General features: G+C 32.3%; 1 protein-coding gene across 3 annotated transcripts in view; it reads right to left on the bottom strand.

Moving 5' to 3' along the window:
• The window catches only part of PCDH11X (protocadherin 11 X-linked), a 663,262-nt gene that overhangs the window by 238,818 nt on the left and 399,711 nt on the right, over positions 1–24,733 (bottom strand). For all 3 annotated transcript variants that reach the window (XM_084789429.1, XM_084789428.1, XM_084789430.1), the window contains exon 5: positions 15,229–15,258. In XM_084789429.1, coding sequence (XP_084645555.1) covers positions 15,229–15,258 — 30 coding nt within the window. The remainder of the gene's footprint in view (positions 1–15,228; positions 15,259–24,733) is intronic.

Consider the following 24,733-nt stretch of genomic DNA (forward strand, 5'->3'; position numbering starts at 1 on the left):
AGTGATCCTCAGATCCCCTTTGCTGTGGTTCCTGCAATCATTCTGGGTCTCTGAATGAGCATTGGGTCAGGCCAAGGCATCCACAGCCTTCCGGGTCCCTTCCAAGTCCAGCCAGGGACACTGGACCCGTACCATGTGTCGAGCTCAGCTAGATTCTCAGGGCCTGAACCATCTGCCACAGCAGGAGAACTGTGGCCGCGCTGAGCTTGCGTCTCCGGTGGAACTGAGTGCTCTGTCCAGCCTGCGTCACAACTGCAGAACTGTGGCTATGCTGACCTGGTGCCTAGGATGGAACTGAGCGCTCGGCACATCCTGTGTCACAGCAGGAGAACTGCGGCTGCCCTGAGCTAATGCTTATTGTGGAACTGAGCACTAGGCCCACCCTGTGTCACAGCAGGGGAGCTGTCGCAGTGTTGAGGTAGTGCCTCAGGCAGAATTGCTTTCTGAGCTGAGCCAGTGTCTCCACAGCACAGCGCACTGAGCGAACCCGGGACTCTGGGGCTGAATTGTCCGCCGAGTCCAGTTTTGGTCTCAAGGCACCACGCGACCCAAATCCTGTCTAGATTCCCCTGTCCCGCAGCAACTCCCAACGTCCACCATACCAGTCACCTTCACTGGAAGGCTCTGAGCGTCAAACCTCAGCCACCACCACTGGAGCCGCTGTTGCCGCTGCTGCTGCTGCTGTCTCTGCTGCTGCTGCTCTGATCTGAGAAAATCTGTGCTCCTCCCGTGTGCAGGGGCATGCAGTTCCTCAGCACCCTGGTCCTCCGAACCGTGGAGCACTCCTGCTGCCGGGGTGTGGGGACCTTGGTGTTCCTGGCTCAGAAATCTGTGCAATTCACTCAATTGTTCACTGGAGCTTCCAAACACGGTCCACACTGCTCGCTGACATCTTGGATCTCCTCGTGTTCTTAATATTTCAATCACCTTAGAAACTCAAATAAATTCTGCAATTGAGATTCTTGAGAATTTAAGGCAAATCTTTTTATGTTTAATAATCAATCTGTAAGCAAAAATCACTTCCTTCATTATAAGAAAAAAGGGAATTTTAAGGAAGCCAATCAGTCATATTCATATATATATATATATATATATATATATATATATATATATGATTATCTATAGTAACTAAAACTGTCAAATAATCCTAAAATGATTATATTATACTGTGTACTTACGTTTTGCTTTAGAGTCAGCTCAAACATTATGCAAATTATTGAATTGCCAGTTTCTACTGTTCTTGACACAGAAATGTATACACACAAAAACACACACACACACACACACACACACACACACACACACACACACACACACACTCCTAAATAGAACCTGCTTAGTCATTTTAATGTTATTTACATGTATGTTTTCAGGGTTGGAAACTTGATTGTAGATTATCTTGAAGAAGATTTTCCCCCCTGCTCTCGGCATTCCTTAGTTACCTGTAGCCTTTGTATAATTTTGAGGCCTTATTGGCTTATACTATATAAAACCTATGTAAAAGTCCAGTACATTGTACATTGAATTCAAACAAGAAATAGCTATATATGTTGAAATCTAAATTTATACTATAAAATTTATAGGAAGAAATATGTTTTCATAAATGGGGCAAAGTATAAATCTATGCCTGGTGGATTACATCTAAATTGCTACTGCTTAGGGTAGTCTGAGGACTACTGTAACTTGCAAAGCCATCTAAGTTTATAGTGTGCTCCAGGTTAACCTGGCTAGCATCCTTTCTCATATAAAATGATTAAGATGAATAGTGATAAAAATTATATGCTCACCAGTGGTTTTGAAATATATATGTATTCTATTTCCAGTGGATTATTCAATTTATATGTTTATCTTTGGCATTGGTATAAGGAAATATAGATTACTTTATGTTCAGAAAGATGCTCACCAACCATCTTTTGACAACTCTTCATTTTCAATGTCTTCATTTCATTTCGTATATAAGAAAGTTTTAAGTCAATTGTTGATAGTACTTTACAACTTCAAAAGCACTTGATGAACATTTCTAGTCAACTAACTCCAAGGAGTTGGAGGTAGGCTCTCCCAGAATTTCAGGCCTTCTCTATTTTTTATACCATAAGGTCACACATTTATAAATTATTTATAAAATCTCATAACTCCCTGTAAAGAGAATTCACTTATTTATATTAAACAAGTGAAGTTTGAAATTGAAGTTCCATGGTGTTTTGGTGGAAAGCTGTCTTGTGGGAGAGTACATGATGTTTTCCCTGAAGATGTCGTATGAGAAGCCATGTGATGTTTTGTTTTGCTGGGAGCAGACAAGTGATATGGTGTGTGAACCATAGACAGTGGGATGGGGCTTTTTGTATTGCTACACATCTAGCAACTCTTCTCTGGGCAGGATTCTCTGGTCTTTGCTTCACAAAGAGAAACATTCCAGAGAACTTCTAGTGGTACTCTGGCTGACTTTGGTCATTTTCCTCATCTCATGTCAATTTGGAAGAACCTTGTGCTTCATGTTAGATTTTGCCACCACTATGGATTCCTGTGGTGTTTGGTATTGGCTATAGGACTGGATTGCTGTTATACTGACAATGTGGAGTGAAATTGGCCAAAGGAACTACATCTAAACAGGGTCACAAAACCTTTTTTCCTATTAACATTATTTTGCCCCTTCCTCAGTTCATGATGATATCAAAGTTATTAAGAACCTTACATAAAGTAGATTTTGAAAAAATGTAAGCCTATGGTAATTATTGCAGATAGTTAAAGCACAGCCACCAAAAATGGAACAATAATAGGATGTCATGGTAAGGAAACTGATTTCTATCTGTAAAGCCCAGTCTCATCCAACCAAACAATTTAAGAAAACTGACTTAAGTAAAAGAACCAAGAATATAAAGAACAAGATAACATTTGCATTCCCTTGAGAGTTAAGATGAGCAAATAATGATGAAAAGGCAATACAAAGTGCCTAAATATTTTGAATGTAAAGTGCTTTACTATTCATGTTTTAAAAAGTCTCCATCAAACCAGTAATATACCTATAGTTTAAAATAAGAATAATTAATAGTTGTACAAAACCCAATTGAAGCAGAATACCTATTTAAAACAGTCAAGTAGATACATGGCACTACTTAATAAATTAAATAGTATGTAAAAATATAATGATACTTATATTTATTTAAGCACAAATTTATTTGTAAAATATTGAGCTGAATTTAGAGTTCCATAGATAAGAACAATATAGTCTTTAATTTTATGTATCTTATAATGCATCAAAATATTCATATCTACATTTAGTTCAAGGGTGAGATATGCTTCTTATATGTTTCTGTTATTTCTACAGTTTTTAATTCACCTCTCATCAATTAATGTTGCAAATTTATATGATTATCTCCAACACCAATCACTTTTCTTCAGAATTTCACATTCTAGTATGCACAACTGAGAAACATTTCCTTACCTGTACATGTAAGGATTGCATGTGGTGAACAACAAGGATTACAATGTAGTAAGCAACTTTAACTGATATGAATAAACTATAACAAAATAATTTTAACTCACTGAATGTTAGCTATCTGCTTGTTTAAAGATGCAACTTCTAAATGTTGTACCCATTAGAATATTTTGGTTTAATAAATTTATTTGCAATACTTGTTATCATAACTGGTGATATTATTATTATTATTATTATTATTATTATTATTATTATTATTATTATTACCATTAATTTGATTTTCCTTCTAAGATGAATTACTCGAATTATAATGGGTTTCTTGTTTTGTAGTAGGTACTGAAATTTTACAGATAATAAGAAACATACTTTAAATCAATTTAACACTTAGACAATTTTTTAGACATTGTAAGATTTGTGTTATTAATAAAAATTATACATAACCTCTTTCAGAACTATGCAATGTGTACTTCTCAAAATCCCATCACTGAAAAAAATGAAATAGATGGATTTTTCAATGATAAAGATTTACAGAGTTACATTTGTCACCCTTTTACTATAGAAAATGCTCAAAGTGTGTGTTTGAAATTGATCTTGTTTTCAGAAAAATAAGATATGTAATCAGTCATGTTAGTAATGAAATACAAGTTATGAAGCATTATGCAATTAAAGGAGAAAAATATGTCTCTTAAGTCAATGGTTAAAGTATATTTGGATAACAAGACTTCTCATTTATAAATAATAAAACAAACTGTTAAAAGAAGTCTAATAAATATCTTAGGCCAAAGAAAAACAAATATAATAGGATAAGGGATGCAATCTGAACAAAATTAAAATGCAATGTTGTGTGATTTTAATAACCAAGAAGGATAGTAAAATATAGATGTTTTAAATAATGAACACAAACAAGCAAACATTACATACTTTACAGAAACCTATATGACTGAATGTCAAATCCTGAATGAAGCTAAAGTCTAGTTATGTTCAACAGGTGTCATTTATAGGTGATTAGTTACAATCCATTGAGCTAATTATAGCAAATTCAAGTTTGGTTTATATATATATATATATATATATATATATATATATATATATATATGTGTGTGTGTGTGTGTGTGTGTGTGTGTGTGTGTGTGTGTGTGTGTCTGTCTGTCTGTGTGTGTGTGTTTGTGTATGTCTCTGTGTGTATACTTGGGTGTGTATATACATATGCATATAACTTGAATATATGTATATGTCTATATCATCTCTCTATAGATAGATGAGTAAATACTTAGGTATGTAGATAGATGATAGAATGATAGATAAAACATTACAATGGCCCTCCCTAAGGTCAAAAGTCTGTCTCAGTCTTTCATCAGTGAACATCTAGTCTGACATAGAGAAAACATACTATGTAAGTTTATTAAATAACTTCCAAGAAATAGTCATTAAATATTTACTAGGTTGCAAATGGTTTCTTAGACGACAGGAGTTCATAAGACATCTTGAATTATTAATTATCTATATCCCATCATTAGATTTAGACTTTGCTTCTTTAATGACTCAAGGTATAAAAATCTAGAGTAGAAATTTGTTTAAAAATGAAAAGCATGATGCATAAATGTGGATGGCTACTTCTATAGTGACACTCAAGGAGTAGATTTGAGAATTAAATAATATATTTATAATTATCTAATAAAATGCTGCCATTATAATTAATGGCTAGAGGCTTTACAGTGAATTTTCTGTTATTTCTATTTAGGTTTGAAACAAAACTTATTTTAATTAACATGCAAATTAACATATTTCCCTACAGCATATCCACGCATACTTAGCTTTGTTTGATTCCTGCCCCTGACTCCTCTCTTATCATTCTAAACCTCTCTTCATCTGTATCTTTCAGTAATCCTCTTCCCATTTTCATATTAAATGCATTCTATTACCCTCCCAACCTTCTTCATTAAAGCTTCTTTGATCTTTGTCATGAATCCCTTTCTAGGTTCTTAACCTGCATTCATAGTTACTTACAAATTGAAAATTTATAAATTATAATATAAATACAAGAGTAAACAGGCAACATTTATCTACCCAAGTCTTGATTATCTCACTCAATATATTTTATATTTAATTCATTTTTATATACTATAATTCCAGTTTTCCTTAGATATGAGTAAAATACCATTGTGTATGTGTATAATATAGTTATTCAGACATAAACTGATGGTCATCTAGACTGATTCGATTGATTAGTTTTTGTGTGTAGAATGTCAATGAATATTTATCTGCCAATTTCTATGTAGGTGTCTCATATATGGAAATATTTCTTTACCCGTATAATTTATTTATTTATTTATTTAAATTTTATTTTGTTAATTTATTCATATTACATCTCAGTGGTTATACCCTCCCTTGTATCCTCCCATTCTTCCCTCCCTCCCATTTTCCCCTTATTCCCCTCCCCTATAACTGTTTCTGAGGGGGGCTTCCTCCCCCTGAATATGCTCATAGGGTATCAAGTCTCTTCTTGGTAGCCTGCTATCCTTCCTCTGAGTGCCCCCAGGTCTCCCTTGTCCAGGGGACATGGTCAAAGGTGAGGCACCAGAGTATGTGAGAAAGTAATATCCCACTCTCCACTCAACTGTGGAGAATGTCCTGTCCATTGGCTAGATCTGGGTGTGTAGAGTGGCAATGAATATTGATCTGCCAATTTCTATGTGGATTTCTCATATATGGAAATATTTCTTTACCCGCATAATTTAAATAGCACTTGTGCCACCTTTAAAGACAAGAAAAAAGCATAAGTTGAAAATTTAAAACACCACAACCTCTCCGAAAAATTGACCTAGAAAATCCCATAAATCAATTGAAGAAGTAAGAGTTCTTCAGGAAACATCTTAATTTTGCAATATAAAGTACCTGCAAGGAGAGAGTCTTCTTCATTAATACTAATGTGCATTGCACCTGCACTTTGTTATTTCTTTCACATATTTTGAGAAAGAAAATGATAAAATCTTGACTCTGTACTGTCACATATTACCAAACTTGATCTACTGGCTAGACTCAAACTAGCTTATGTTGAAAGTGAAGTCACCTTGGATTCAAGGAACTGCAGTTCTGATAAATAACTTTCTTTATGACAAAGGAATAAAAATACACACAAACAACAAAAACCTTCCAGTACAATTCACCTCATGATGATTACCCCAAATCAGGATATTTACTCCTGATGATAAGTCTGTTACCCAGATGAAAAGTAATCATTTGCCATCCATTAATCCACAAATTTCAGAATTTCCTTGTATTTTTATAGCTGACTAGTATTCTATAGTGTAAATGTACCAAAGTTTCTTTATCCATTCTTCAACTGAGGGACATTTAGGCTGTTTTCAGGTTCTAGCTATTATGAGTAAGGCTGCTTTGAACATGGTTGAGCCAGAAGCAGAAAGAATCACATAGTATACACTCACTTATAATTGGGCACTGGCCAAAAAGGCATGTTCCATAAAAGTCTTCATTTACCAGGAGATTAGAATAGATGTGAGGACATCACACTGGGACTCTTGGTAAAAGAAATATAGAAGATGGAGAAATAGAAGGATCCAGAAGATTTTAGAAATCTACAAGAAGATCCTTGTAACAAGTGGATTAGGTCTGGGGGGGGGGGCATCCTGTTCAAACTATTGCACTAAGCAAGGACATTACAAGTAGTAAATATTGAACCCCCACTCAGATCTAGCCAATGGACAGGACACTCTCCACAGTTGGGTGGAGAGCAGGGACCAAATATTACATGAACTCTGCTGCCTCATATTTGACAACATCCCCTTGGTGGAAAGCCATGGAGGCACTCAAAGCAGGCTACCAAAATGAGACTTGATAGCCTATGACCATAAAGTGGGGCAGGAGATCCCCCTTGGTCATAGTCCTGGGGAGGGGGGAAAGGGTGAAAGTGGGAGGGAGGGAGGAAAGAGAGACTATAAATGATGGGATAATAATTGAGTTTTAATCTGAATAAATTAAAAATTTTTTTAAAAAGAATTAAACATTTTTTCAAAGGTAAAAAAAAAAAAAAAAGAAAAAGTAATCATCTAATAAGAATCAGTTTGTTTCACTCAAACCATGACAGGATGAGAAGATATCTAGTATCCTTTGCAGGACTATAACTGAGACAATGTCAATGCTTTGAAAAATTGGCATTATCAGAGAAGACCATGGTGGTCTATGCCAACACACTTCCAGGTGGTTTTTAAAAATCATTAATGTCTTTATTTTTTAGGGATTTCCAGCTTGGAATTCATGAAATTAGAAGAGAAAATTATTTTTCTTTTAGTAAAATGATAACATTTCTCAAAATAATTCATGTAAGGTGTGGTATGTACACAAAAAAATCACTCTAGTTAAACTCAGTTATTCCAGGTTACAAAGCTTTTCCATTAACTTATTCTAGGATTTCCTGTCCTGATCCTCATATAAGATTTCCAAAACAGTGCATAGAGTACCAAATTCCTTGTTCCCTTTGCCATCCAGAACTTATATATCCTAAGTACAAAGTACTTACTACAGACTATCTGTCAGTTTGTTGGCCTAGAACCTCCGCATTATTACAAAATATATATGAAGGGATGTTAACTATGCCACTGCCTTATGAATCTGATCTTTCCACAAAGTCCCTGCCATAATGATGTGTCCCTAACTATTAGGTGTTAATAATGCTTTTAATAGATATCTTGCCTCTGAAGAAAGATCTACCTTGGTGCATAATTTGAATCCTAAATCTGAAACATAAGGAGTTTATGCAGAAGAAGCTACTGTCCTTAGTCAATATCTCTTCAATATCATTATGTCAAGATGATATTTGTAGAATATGATAACACCTTCATCAGCCAAAAACATGAAAACTCTAAAGAATATTGAGGATGATTTCCATATCTTGCAGAACTCCTAATTGACAAGTAACTTCTTGTCACTGTCTTTCTAAAAACTCCCCTCCACCTTCTTAATAACTGAAGAGGCAGAGATGAGATTTTTGTTAGTCTCTGTTCTCACTGATAGATGCCCATGATTTTACAACACATACACAAACACAAATACACACACACACATACACACTTTCTGCTATATTATTTGTTCTTATATTCCCTGGACAGCAAGCCCATTAATGCTCACATTTCTCTAATGAAAATATAGTAATTATTTATTTATATATTTATTATATTGATATATTCTATATATAAGGATAGAAATTCTAATCATAACTTTGTAGTATGATTTTTCTTCTAACAGTTGTTCATCATAGCCACCACCAGTGCTTTTAAATTATGTACTGATTCAGATTCAGAAGTCATTAACTGAACTGCCACAATTACTACCAATAGTTGTCAAAAAATAATGAATGGAAAATTGCCCAATCTGTGATAATAGAAAAACTCCATATGCTAAAGATTGAGTCTGTAACTGTGCCTAACAATACTGTAAAGCTAAAGAACTGGAAACAATGCACTTAATACATATTAAATTCTATGCAAATAAACTTACAAATTCTTATTTCCTTTCTACTGCTGTGAAGAAAATATAGTTTAAAGTCTTTTAAAACATCTACTTATTTTACTTAAGGTTTTTTATCTATTGTTTCCCGTATTTTCAGAACAAGAATGGAATGAAATGAATATGGATGATTTTATTTCAGAATGCCCTCAATACTATGCCTCATACAGAGTGAAAACATCTGTTTCTAAATGACAGATTTTGATGCTTCAAAGTGAGACAATGAACTGGATAAGGGATTAGAAAATTTTAATAGGACATTTACTTTTCAATAAAGAGAAAAAAGAAATGGGGTGTGATAATTTAGTCCTCAGTTTTCTTTTGTCAAAGGTCAAAAAATACTTTTTGAAATGAAATAAAAGAAAAGCCCAGTCAATCAGGACCTCACAGAAAAAAACTTGAAAATAATATTTACATGATCAAATTTATTTTTAATTACATATAGCATACATTGTTAATATTTTATAGACAACATAACAATCATTTGAATTAGATGTAGGAACGAGTTTGTTATCTGTCACAAGTATTTCTCTATATTACAAGATGACTTATGACCAGGGAAGAAACATTTTAAATTTCCTAAATTGAAAAATACAATGTATTGTTAAATACTGCTATGTTTTATTCTGGAAAATTAGAATTCATACTCTTTTGAATTAAGGGAGTTCTATGAAATGTTCAACAAAATTTGGAAATCTAATTAAACTAATATTCTTAATATTTAGTAAAATTGAAGGTAATGTTGTTCTAATAACTGAGAAGATACTGAGGAAATAGGACTTCATCAGCATGAAGTCACAGTTCAAACACACATTACATCATCATCCAGTAATTCATAGAGAGATTGCAGAGAAATTTGTGAGAGAATTTTTCTACAAGCCTCAACAGTATATGTGCACTAATAGAGTCGAATTGAACCAAGCCCAAAAGTTCTACTATTAAATTGTGTATTTAAATTAGGGAGAAAAAGATTTAAAAAATTAGCTAGGAGCATGTGGTGATGTAAGTGTAAATTATATAATGGGCATTGGGCATTTTTCTTGTAAAATATCAGTCCCAAACATTTTGATGATAAGAGCTTTTCATTCAGAAAAATATCATTAACTGATAAATATTTCAAAAGTTAAAAGGAAATAAGTGTTAGATTGTAAAACCACTCTGAAACGTACCGTGGTTACTAATATTTTGTCTCTTTTCATATAGTTAATTTTGGTATAATCTTGTAAAAGTAAGAATTAGAGGATTATAAAAAATAATATAAAGATGTTGAAAATGTCTAGAAATTTATTTAAGGAGTAAGATAGAAAATTAATAATTATAAAATATCATGGCTTCTGAAAAATATCTAGAGTCCAGCTCAAACTTATATTGTTAATGTACACTGAGTTAAATTTTTGCTACAATGGTCATAGTATTTTCTTCCAGCAGTGATCCCTCATGAACACCAGATGGAAAGGTCATCTACACATGAAAATTGACGTGGAACAAAGGCAATGATGTAATAACAAGATAACTTTAGACAGAAGGATGCTTGTAATTTTTGAGACTCAAATTAACCTTATTATATACTATGGTATAAAAATATAATTAAGAAAAGAAAAATTGAAAATTCTGTCTAAAACCATGATACCCTTTAATAATGTGAATATCAAACACAGAAAGCACACATACATACAGGTTACAAACAACCAAGTCAACATATAAAGATATGACACAAAACATTCACCTATAGTTATGACTATATTAACAGTTGTAACACTTAGGATGATGTGCTACCATGTTTGAATAATTAATTATAGAATCAACAAGAAAGGCTAATCCCAGAGGATCAAAGCTTTTACCAAATTGTCTGTTCTCTTAGGCCACTGATCAAATTTTCAGATACTGTTGTATATAGTAAAATAAATATATTCCATGGAAAAATAAATTATTAAGGTCCTGAAAAATGCTTGAGAGTATGTCTGCAATATCATGTTCTTAGATGTACCTATACAAGAAATGTATGCAGTATGAGAGTAAATAGGTTCCTTCATACTAATGATAAATTAAAGCCCTTACTATTATTTAGTTTTCTGATAACACTGCCAGTACTACACTAAATTTTTAATTTAAAAAACTAGTAAAAGTGTAGAAGAAAAGCATTTATAATTGCTGTGGTATGAGTCTCATACATTTGTTATGTTAGTACTCTAGAAAATAATGTATTAAAATAATCCTTGAGTAAAAGTAAGAAATACAGATACATATTTTCAAAGACATATCGTAAGAGTTGAATGCATTTGGAGAAAAGTTAATAAAAATATATCAATGTCCCACTTTTTATTCGAATCAGAAAGACATTCAGGTGAATACCCAAAGAAATCTCTTCCAAATAGGCCTGATTTTCTGAACTGAAAAAAAAGTATGTTGGAGACACCAGCACAATGAGTAGTATAATTGCTCTAACATTGTTGTCACTCAATCACCTTGTCTTCATTCAACCTGGGAGCAAATGAGTACACAAATGACAGGAATCAGAAAGAAGATAGGCAGATGACAAAGAAGACCTTTCACTTGCACTCTGACTATAGTTGCTCTCTGTTATCCATGAAGTTATTCAGAAAGGAAGCACTTTGTAAGTTCACCTCAGGCAGATATAAAGAAATCAGAAACATATTCCTTTGAGAATCTCAGTCAGTTTTGTTTCTGCCATCTTCAGTTTAGCACTTTGGTGAACATAAATTCTAACAAGACAGGCCATTTGTGCAAAGCCTCAGGGCAGTTTAGACACAGACTTATCCAAAAAGGGTAGGGAATTTGAAAGGTCTATTTTAAAAATTCAGGCTAATAGTAACTAAGGAAAAAAAAATCCTGCAACCAGTGAGTGCTTATACAAGAACCAGAAAGAAATGTTATAAATTACTTAACCTAACAAGTTTAAAAATGTACTTCTTTCACTTAGTTGGAAATAATTGTTGCTACAACTTATTTATTCAGTCAGAAATAGATGTGTTTTGAAATGTGCTTTCTTCTTAAGTAGCAATCAGCTGCCTGAATATGAACTAGCTAAAGAGCGAATGAACTGTGGAGTGTGGTATTTGCGTTTATTATGCTATTTGAATGGCACTAGATTATCTGTTAAATGTTATATTTAAGAATTGATACAAAAACTATTTATCTCTAACTTAAACTTATATTATAAGTTTAAAATCAGTCGCATTTATTGAGGTCTCTGAATCCACTTAAAAACCTACAAAAATCATTAAGGAATTCTCTTGTCCTTAAAGGTTTTAGAACCTAAAAAACTAAATCATTTGTGGAGGCACTATATACTTTCTAATATAATACATTGTTCTTAAATTTTACAAGTATGATATCTGAATTAAACTGAACATAAAAGATATAGTATAGAAGTCATTAAAAATCTAACTAGGTGAAGTTCAAGCATGCAAGAGATTAATTAATATTTTATGGAAACACTTGCAATAAATTCAAAGTTAATGATTATTTGACACTCAATATATTTAATGTTTATAGCTTCTCAAATTTAACATCCAAAATACCCTTCAAAATTCACCCATAAATACAATAAATTTAAGACAAAGGACATCAGAGGACACATTTCATATCTATGCTGTATGGTACCTATACTATATCAAAGTATGTACAATAGGCTAGTAAAACACATTCAAATATGTTCTGTCCTAATATGAACAGAAATATTTGCAATGACTCTTCTATTTTAAAATTTAGATTAAATCATTCCTTTAACAAATTTGCAAATAAAAATATATCCTGTCAATTTGAATCAATCTGTCTATCTTTTCTCCATCTTTCTCTCTGTCTCTGTCTCTATGTCTCTATGTATCTATCTATCTATCAATCTATCTATGTAATTATCTGTGAGTGTCTCTGTGTGTGTGTTTCTGATTGTGGGTGTGTCTACATGAGTGCATTGTTGCATTGTCACCAAAGCCTAGAGGCTTCAGATGTTCTGAAGATGGAATTAATGACAATTGTGAGACACTTAAAATAGCTGCTGAGAACTCAACTCTGGAGTCTGTAAGAGCCATAAACACTCCTAATCTCAGAAATATTTTAAATTATTGTTCCAAATATACCACTAAAATACCGTCACATGGACATATAAAATGCAATTATTGAAAGACAATGAAAGCACTGTTTGATTATAATAGAAACAATTTTTCTTAATAACAAATGTTGACATTTCTGTTTTGAAAAACTTCAAGAAAGACTGCCCATATTCAAATTGTGTCTTTGGTCTTGTGAACCTATAGCCTTATCATAGTCACTAAAACTCTTCTTAATATTTCTTCCTTGGGCGATTACATTTTCAATAATACCTCTCATTATATATGTGTAGAGACTCATGCATACACATGCTTCCTTTTATACATATACATTCATACACAAAGAAGTACACACACACATACTGATTGAAAATAAGCAAATATGATGTTATCAGCTTATCGCTCTTTGTTGGGGAAAGATAATAGAAGTCGGGTTTTTCTAATTCTTGTTGAACCCTGCACATGCCATATGCCTAATACTGGGAAGTCACTGAAAAAAGAGATGTGTGCCTCCATCACTAGTTTTTTATATATATTCAGCTGATATAGCATTCTTTCTATTGGATTCCACTGAATATGTTTCTTGTTAGCCCAGTTTCCTCTCAAGAGTCTGCTTACCATGTCTGCTAGTCTGTATTTGCTTCATTTAAATCAATAAAATAACAAAATATTGTGTTATGTGTAGAGACCTTGTATAATTCTAAGACTGTACAGATTTCCAACAGTTGTCTGAATAATATTTTTCCATTTTAAGTCCTTATTTTTATATGACAAAAAATCCATTAGAAAAACCCTTGATATTATTCAAAATTCCAAATGTAAATTAAGTGATCAATGGTTTTACTCCCAAATTTCCAGGAATTGTTGAGAATCTTATAATACTCTAAGATCTATAAACCTTTACAAGTCCTTGCTTTTTCACTCCCTGTCACTCTTCTCTCCTTTGCAACCAGTAAAAATTTATTACTACTATATTTGATTTTGTGTTTTAAATGGACAATTCTATTATTTTTTGTGGTCTTTAGTCTTATGAGAGAAGTAAGTTACAAAACAACGACATACCAAGGTCACGGTGATCTTCAGGTTGGTTAATAAAGACATTTGACAACTCTCTGGAAAGTATATTGATTTACAACTCTGATGCTGTTATTTTACTTTTTCCTTCAAACATTAATGCTAAATCACTTTGACATTTTACTAAAATTCCATTTTCAGGTTCTTCTCACACTTGATAAAGCATGTTAGGGCATCAGATGCAGTAGATGACTTCTTGGCATAGTCTAGTCAATCTTCTGGAAGCTGCTTTTCAAATGCTAGATTTGGTCTTTCAAATTATATTGTAATATTTCACTATAAACATTTTATACACTTTAATTCACAATAGAATCAGACACATAGTACCTTTTATGAATAGTTGTTAGTAGCTTAAAGAAGTGTCATTTTTCAATAGTTTAAGGTTAATAGAATTCATTGTATCTCAAAACATAATAGATACCCAAGTTAAAATGCTAGGAACTTTGTCATAGAAGGGAAAAATTACTTAATATTAGTGCTCACATTATGTAACAAGAGAGGGAGTTATAATTTAATAGGATTTGTAAGATAGATTTTTATTTTGTTTTTATGAACTGTTGAAAGCTAACATTACTTAGAAGACTTAACTTTCTTATCTATCTGGGAATTTGATTTTTTCATAATAAAAGATGATATACTTCAGATTAGTTTCTCAAAGAAAAATATATTGTTAAATAACAGTTAATAAATTAGCTTTAATTTTCTTCTTTCTGATGCTATCAGAAGGGTTCTTGATTCATAGTCACTAATTATTATGATCCCTGAAAAAATGTGAATTAATATTAAATGTACTCCTTTTGATTACTAAAAGTCATCAAACAAAACTTATTTTACACACACATTCACAAACTAATGTTGTCAAAATTTTACTTTTTTTTGAACACTGGGAAACTAAAGAGTTGGTGAAAAATAAAATAAAATAAGACTTGGAAATTGCATCCAGAATTATGTAAGTAATACAAAATGTAGAGATATCTCAGCATGAATTTCTTCAAATGCATAACCATAACATATGTCATATTAAATGACTATTTTAACTCCACAGTGCAAAAGGTGAGTTTCAGCAATTTAAATAAAAAACATACAACATATCTTCAAACAAGTATTTAAAGTTTACAATCTTACCTTTCCTGACTTTTTCCCTTCAGATCTCCGCTGATTTTGGATAAAATGGAGACAATGAAAACAAAACAAAACAAAACAAAGAAAAAAATTAGCACTAGTTTTAGTACTACATATAGATTTTATTTTTTACTAAATCATTTTTATAATTCCAGTGCAATATTATTCAATTTTGCTCTGTTCTCATTCTTTAAAGGGGTAGTTTGAGCAAACATATATAACGGTACTATAAATTTTAATCAACAAAATGAAAAGCCATGTAAAACATTATTATTGATTTAAAAACTTCAGTTAACCTATATATTAACCAAAAAAATTATTCTTTACATGAAATATTCTGTTTTAATATAACATATATCTCATGAAAATTTGAATGGCCAGGTCTTTGGTTAGGTTATGAATTTCTTATTTAAATCATGAGGAATTACATTCATTAGAAATTCCTGAATTAAGAACAAACCTATCTATATGACATCACAACATGATTTTTAAATGGTAAGTCAATAACTTTGTTGGGTCTTAAAAAAGGTCATCTTAATTTAATTCCATTCTACTAATTGTTTAAAACTCTCATGATGAACTAATAGGGTTCAATTTATTTAAGAATTTTCTCTGTAATGTCACTCAGGAGGCATGTTTATTAACATTTTAAAGCTTACAAATATTTTAGGACATTCATCCTTACAGATTTATTCTGAATTTTAAAGGATAGAGAGGATACATAACAAATGAACTAAAATCTCTATATTTCTAAGTAATTGTAATCCACAAAGTCCTGTCTCCTTTCCTTTTGTCATGGTTTCCTTTCCATTGTACAGTAACATAAATGATCCTCAGTGAACCTTCTAGAAAGCAAACAATCTCAGAAAGTTGAAATTGGAGTAGTATTCATCCTACATTAATGGTAATACAGAGAGAAACACTTTCAATATTATGAAAGACAAGAGATTGTCTACATTTTTCATTCAAGGACCTATTACTAATCTCAAATAATACATTTTTATCTGTCATATAAACACAATTTGTACTCCCAAAGTTGGAATTGAGCTATGTATCAAGAGAAAGAATTCATCTTTTAATTTCAGATAATTTAAGCTTAATATGCTCATACTATGTACACATATACATATATCAGAATCAACAATCAATGGCTGAGTATTGGAATTAAACTTGTCTTCAGAGGCATAGACTAAGAATAATGTCTGAAGTAATTGCCCAAGATAGTGCCCTTGTGTTTTTATACATTTACTTAATTGCTAATTACTGATTTACTATCCCTCTTCATTATGAATGATACTGATTCTGCAGCAGACTAAAATTTTTAACACTTTATAAGAAACAATCTATGCTGAGGACCTAGGTCCAGTACAGCTCAGGCTTCATGTGGGAGCAGAGGCTGTCTTCAACATGGACTCTGTTGCCTGCTTTTTATTACTTCACCCTAACAGGACAGCCTTGCCAGGACACAGGGGAGAAGACTAACATAGTCCTGATGTGACTTGCTGAGCTTAGGTGAGTAGGTAAGGTAGCTCAACTTACCAAGGGATATGGAGGGGGGCTGGGAGAGGAGAGTGATACTGGGTTGAGAAGAAGGAGGGGGCTATGAGCAGGACATAAAGCAAACAAGTAAATAAATAGGTAGATAGATAGATAAAGAAAATAAATCAGAAACAATGTACATGCAAAAAATCCTCCCATATTTGGCCATATATAAAATATAGTAGTGAAAATACCATTATGTATTCCATAATCATGCTTGTTCATTTAATTTATCTAGAAATTACCTTAACGACACAGTAGATTTTAGTTTTAGATAAGTATGCCACTCATCATTCAGCAATCCACTAGTGTTTATACTTTTAGGAAACCAAAGAGTATTTAAAATGTTAATCTTATCTCTTTGTAAATTGTTTAGGAAACTGCTGACAATTGAATATCTTACTCAATATTTAATTTGTAGCCACAATTCCAAAATGTTTGTTTATCTGCATTAAGCATTATAAATGACAATATTGCCCAAGTTGTTCTGCTTTTGACAGTATTTCAGAATCTCCATTAAAGAATAGAAAATACAATAAACTGTAGAGTTCTATACTTAATACACATCAGTCAGACACAGTACAATCAGTTATCATGAGAGGGTCCAATTTGTGCTTTTCTACTAGACAAAAACAATTAAAATAACATATTGAAACAAATTGGGAAGTATGCAAGTAACTAATTGATACCACATTTATTACAGTAATATTTTAAAAGCAATTCTGTGGCTATGGGTGGTGGCACAAGTATACAATATGGCATTGATGACTCTAAAGCATAAAGATCTTGACTAGAGCTCGTGTAGACACTAAAGAAAGACCTTGTCTTGAAAGAAAAAATTAAGTGTGTGTGTGCTTCCTAAAACCATGCCAACAAATGAGCAACATTAAACAAACTAAATCATTATAAAAACTATATACATTAAAAAAAATATACAAGCCAGATATGGTGGTCCATGCCAATAAAACTAGCACTCAGTAAGGCAGAGGCAGACAGATCACTGTGAGTTTTTAGCAAGCAAAAATAACTATATTTGTCTTGGCAATTATTCACTATTTAGCCTGGCAAGAGAACCAATGAATCACATTGGCAGAACTTTGTTTGTAAAGGTGAGACACTTTTGATCCTTTGGCATTTTTAAATATATATGATAGTCTCCTTGTATATAATAAACCTGACACTGGGTAGAAAAGTTAATTTTCTGAAATGGAAAAATATCAATGGTTAAGTATAGTAGCATTCTACATAATATCAAATGGAATATTATATACACAAGAATCAGTATTGCCTACATAAAGAGATATGTATTGAAAGTGTTATTGCAGGCAAGTTAACTGTTAGTTGATCAAATAATGGTCATGTCAATTACTAGTCTATTTTTATAATAAGAATATATATCCTAGGCTTAACAGAAAGATAATTCTACAGATAGATAAGGTAAAATTGATAGATATGGTTTTCAAATACTTCAGTGTCCTACAGAATATGGCATTTAAAGATATTGTTTTTATCTTGAAGATTCCTTGCCCATAAGTCAGGTTCATACCTGGCAACACCCAGCCTACCTCAACGAAGATGATGAGTATCAAAGAACCTCCTTTTGGAGATGGCTTCAAATGTGGCAAACAAGGCACTGGGCAAAATGTCCTTGTTTCAGCACAGACAGAATATCTAACAAATTTTAATAGACACAGTTCAACATCCTCAATCATATTTTCCCATTTCATAAGAACATAATAGGATCATGTGTAATTTAAAGTGATAGCATAGACAGTTGTATTCATCCTAACAGAAAATAAACTGAAAATCTTTATGGAAACTATTAAAAATTAAACAGTATTTCATCTGATGTACAGTATTTTCCAAAGCAGATGTGTCTTTCATATTGCTCTTCCTTTTGTCTTAGTATGTGTGTGTGAAGATTAATCTTAAATTTGAAATCTATACCAATGTATCATAATTGAATGTAGTTGCATCAATATACAAAATTCTATACCAATGAAGTAAAAGTAACCTTGTTTTGCCACAGTCAGAATTCTGCATAAAAGTGGCAAGCTTGGATGCATGCAGAGTCCACTGGCAAACTGCCAAGACAGGCCTCAATAAGTCCTCAATAGTTCCTGCCTCAAAAATACTTCTGTCATATATACTGGGCCAGAAGGCTGAAAATGATGCGCCAATGTTATAGAGAGTTTTGGGTGACTTTTGTTTTACTCAGGTAATTAATTTTTATTCCTTTTCAAGTAGCTGATTAGGTTGAAGTCCAGATAGTTTAGTTTTACAATTAAGCTTAGTGGTTTAGGGGATAAGATGTTTTTTGGTCTAGATAGATGTTTAAGTTGATATTGATGAGATATGATAGATATTGATTTTCACTCAGATTTTTGACTGACCAAGAAAGGAAAGATATCTTCTTCAAGGCTACCAAATGCAAATAGCTAAAACACTATGAATGTAACCTTTATATAATTTCTGATTGTTTCATGCTTCTTCTTGCTGTATCTAGTTTATTGTACATATGTACAATAATATGTAAACAAAAATAATAAAATAAAAATTGTAGATGTTTGCAAAATGAACATGAAAAAATAAAATAATAAAAATTAGTAAAATAATATACATGAGCTTTCTTATTTTTTTAGAAAAGAATCATTTTTTAAAAATGCAATTACGTTGTTTAGTTCTGTGGTTTTTCATTTGTTATATTAGATGAAATTAAGTTAACACATATCAATAAAAATGTTTTAAGTGACAAGACTCAAGTTGAAAGTTAAAGGTATTTAAAAATACTACTATTAGTTAATAAGCTAGCAAATGCCTCAAGTGTAAGCCAAACACTAAGATAATTTTATGTAAACACCAGTTAATATGCAATATTGTGATATTAATTTTAACTTAAATTATTTCATATAAAGAAATGCATTTTCTTCAGGGATATTTCACAGATTTTGTGAGTGCAATGTTTTCTATAACAGCACATATACCTTGGATATGAGTATGTATTCCTTTATTTCAGGTGTGGTACATTGTTATAATAAACAACAGACAAATTATATGATATACGTGGTTTCATTTATTCATTAAAATATGTCAATACATGAAAATATCTAATTTCTGCATTATTAATTCTCCATATCTTACCTAATAAATATCTATTATAAAGAAATATGCATTGTGGTATATGCCATGGTTTTATTGTCAATTGCCTTTGTGTTTTTTCTGGTGGAATTCTAAATTCTAAAATTGTATTAACTACTAGAATGTTTCGTGTTTTCACATGTTTTATTACATATCTCTTTATGTAGGTAATACTGATTCTTGGGTATATAATATTCTATTTGATATTATGGAGAATGCTACTATACTTAACCATTGACATTTTTCCATTGAAGTAAATTAACTTTTCTACCCAGTGTCAGGTTTATTATATACAAGGAGACTATCATATGTATATATTAAAAAATGCCAAAAGATCAGCAGTGTCTCACCTTTACAAAGTTCTGCCAATGTGATTCATTGGTTCTCTTGCCAGGCTAATTAGTGAATAATTGCCAAGGCAATTATAGTTATTTTTGCTTGCTATGAAAATAGACTCTCCCAATGGGAATAGATCACTGAAAACACACACACACACACACACACACACACACACACACACACATGGTACCTGCTTAAGAGGCATAATTAATGTTTTTCTCACAGAATAGTTTTTTTCATATTTAATGGCAGTGTTGAAAATATGTAAATTGAACACTAGTCAAAGAAAAAACTTCATATTTACCATATACCAAACAATCAATGTATATGATGCTTCCAGAATTTCCTAAGAAAGAAAGAAAAGCACACTTCCTGGGTGATCTATGAAGTCTTGAATTATCAAAAGCTTGGATTAAAACTGCATGAGATAGGGTCTGAGCTTTATTTTAAAAGTTATTTCATTCCCCTAGAGGTACATGTACCACAGGCATCTTCTCTGTATTTAGGACTTAAAGTATCCTATGCTTGTACATTTTATAAAGCTGTGTGAAACTGTCTTGGAGGTTTTTTTTTTTTTATAAATTGACTCTGGTGAATTTACTATTTTCATCTTCCAATGCAGCATAAAACTATGTTTCGATTTATTTGAGTGGTTTACTCTCAGCAGAGTTGTGTATTTAATGACAGTTTGTTTTGTATTATTGGTTAATTATCATTAGTTGTTTTGAAACACTTAGAAAATTATAATTTAAAGAGAGTTTAATTGTGAAATTTTGTCAAACAACAACCACAAATTGGACATCTACTCTGTAACAGGCATACTAGGTAAAATCTTTATTTTACAAGATAAATTGATTAGTTTAAAACCTAGTTTCACTGCTGTTAATTTCATAACTTTGGTAACTGCTAAGTTGTTTAACTATTTTATGATTGAGCCTGTTCATTTGTAAAACATCAGAAGTAATAGTAATAATATAACAAGGTGGCTGTGATATCTCATTACACAGTTTTGTAGTAAGGATTAAAAAATGATAGCTGCCATTAGTATCGTCATTATTATAACAGTTCAACACTTTATTTCACTTGCTTTTTATACTTTTTTCTTTAAAAATATTTTTGCTCATATTCTTAACATCTTTTATTACCATTTCACATAATTTTGAAAATTATATCTATAATACACCCTCCCTTTTCTTCCTTCAACCACTCTCATGAACCCCCTTACTATCATTCATATACATTTACTTTTCCTTTAATGTTAATTCATATATTTTTTCAGATATTTTTAGAAATTGATATTCTCTGAGACCTGATTTTCAGAGGTTTTATATTAAAAATAAGATAATTGATGCTGTTATAAAATTAAAATAATAAACCATCACATATAACCCAAGAATGAGTAAAAATTTCGTGAATCTGCAAAGACTTCTAGGTTCATTTTCTTTAATCCATCAATTCTTTCTTTTTTAAGATGGGTCTCATTTACTATGTGATCTTGGCTAGTTCAGTATTACGATGTACACCAATCTGGCCTCAAATTCAGAAAGATCCACTTTCTTCTTACTTGGAGTGCTGTGATTAAAGGTGTCCACTACTATATGAGAGATTAATTCATTTTTAAAAGTTCTTTGAATGGGGAGACCTGGTGGCACTCAGAGGAAGGATAGCAGGCTACCAAGGAGAGACTTGATACCCTATGAGCATATACAAGGGGAAGAAGTCCCCCTCAGTCACAGTCATAGGGGAAGGGAGTAAGGGGAAAATGGGAGGGAGGGAGGAATGGGAGGATACAACGGAGGGGATAACCATTGAGATGTAAGATGAATAAATTAATAAAATAAAATTAAAAAAAGAATAGATTTCCACTACAAAAAAGTTTTGAGAAAAATATGAATAGATATATAGACAGACAAATAGATAGATAGATAGAGAGAGAGAGAGAGAGAGAGAGAGAGAGAGAGAGAGAGAGAGAGGTAGATATGGCCCAGACTTGTATATAAAATAAAGAAATATACAGATATGTGTCACTTACTTTTATTACTGAACTATTCTGCAATATATGAGGACAATTAACCAAAATTCTAGAAAATATAAATGATGGCACAATGTCATGAGAGAAACAGGTTATATATCTATGTCAACAATTACTTTCATAAATTTAAAAACACTGTCAAGAATAATTTTAAAATGAGATGTATTTTGATATCTATTGGACACATATCAATGCAGGTTACTCTGAAGGATAATTTTCATCTGTGTAAAAAATAACCCTATTCACCATGTATAACATCCAATTTTATTCAGAAAAAAATGTGGTCTGCAGGTGTTGCTAAAATCACTGCTTATACTGCCTTAATTTGGTAAATTCACATGATAGACAATATTTTCTTCTTCACATTCCAAAGTACTATCAATACTTAAATCTATCAAAGGTGTCTTGGCTAAGGAAAAGATAGACGAAGTATATGCTCAGACACTGAATTACAGTTCATACACATTAGCTTATTAGTAAAATGTGCAAGTACTTAAAATATAGCTTAGGCACATGGATGTATCAGTTTGCACTTCTGAAAAGAGAACTGCTTATATTACCTGTGCCAATATCATCTTGCTCCTGCATATGACTTTTTATCAGCAATATTTTAGTGTAAATATATATCTCAAAGCTGACTTTCTCTGAACATTATCCTACTGCACAGGCATTCAAATAAATTCTTCAAAACAAGTTGAATGCCAATTCCCTTTTTTGCTCTCCTACATATTAAAAAAGTGAAATGAAAATACAGTTCTGAATGGCACAGTTTTGTTTGGCAGACATTATCAAAGAAAGCTTTAAACTTACAAACTAATGTTGCTATATCCAATATCCAACAATAATGATATTTACAAAAACCATCTGGAAAAACTAGTATGTCCTATATGTTATAATAAGCAAAAATATCTTTAAATAAGAAGAAATTTGTTTCTATGTCTCATTTATATTATTTTCACCTACAGTGGCCACATTTTTATTAAGAATAACCACTTATCACACTTGTACACAATTACAATGATACTGTGACTGAAATCATGACTTAAACCAACTGGCCAAGATTCAATGCAATGTATTATGCAGAAAAAGGAATCATTTTATCAACAAAAATACAGAATTTTTGGATTATAAGATTACTATATGAATTTATAATCATTACTTTTAAATTTTTATTTATTTGATCACATTACAGCCTGACCCCAGCCTCACCCTTTTCTCTTCCCAGTCCTGTCCTCATGCCTGACTGCGGACTTTCCCCCTTTTCTCAAAGTAGGGAAGGCCCCTAAGAGTCAATAATCCTCCCTAGCACCTCAAATCACAGCAAAACTAAGTGCATTTTCTTCCACTGAGGCCAGACAAGTAATCCCAGGAGAAAGAGATCCAAAGGCATGGAACAGAGTCAGATGTAGGCCTAATCCCACTGTTAGGAAACCCACATGATGAACATGTAACACATCTGCCATATATGGGTACATGGTCTATATCTAGCCCATGTAAGCACCTTGGTTGGTGGATTAGTCTCTAAAAGCCCTCATGGTCCCAGGATAGTTTACTAAGCACTTATTCTTGTGATGTATGTGAACTCTCTGGCTACCTTTATTCTTCTTTTCACTCTTCCACAAAACTCCTCTAGCTTGGCCAATATTACTCTCTACATCAGTTTCCATCAGCTGCTGGATAAAGGCTCTTAGAAGGCAGTTATGCTAGGTTTCTGTCTACAAGCATAGGAGAGTATCATTAATAGTTTCAGGGTTTGTCTCTCTCCCATGAATTGGGTCTCAAGTTGAGCCAGTTCTTGGTTGACCATTCCTTCAAACTCTACTCCATCTTTATCCCTACACTTCTTGGGTATAAGGAGATTACAATTGAGATGTAATGTAAATAAATTATAATAACAAAATACTTTAAAATGGGGTACAAAGCTAAATAGAAACTTCTCAACAGGAATCTCTAATGGCTGATAGAGATCTTGCACCCATCAGAATAGCTAAGATCAAAAAATTATCAAAGAACCTCCTTACAGAGTTGGCTTCAAATGTGGCAAACCAGCCACAGGGCACAATATCCTCATTTCTGCTCCTGACAAAATTATGCCTGAAAATAGGCAAGCTTAGATGCAGGCACAGTTGGAGGTGGAACTCTACCAAGACAGGGTAAGCAAGTCCTTAATAGTTCCTGCCTCACAAATGTCTGTCAGATTTAGTGTACCATAAGGTTGAAGATGATGTTCAAATGTTATAGAGAATGTTGGATGACTGTTCATACATCAAACTGTCTCTGTCATTTTTTTCGTTTTGGAAGCTGCTCACCTGCACTACCAGTTCACTCAGGTATTTGAGTTTTATCCCTCTCAAGTCTCTGATGGGGTTAAAGACCAGATAGTTTAGTCTTAAAATTAAGCTTAGTCTTAAAATTAAGGGGTTAAGATGTTTTTAGGTCTAGATAGATGTTTGGATTTAA

Source organism: Acomys minous, assembly GCF_964271855.1.
Source record: "Acomys minous genome assembly, chromosome: 7".
NCBI lineage: Eukaryota > Metazoa > Chordata > Mammalia > Rodentia > Muridae > Acomys > Acomys minous.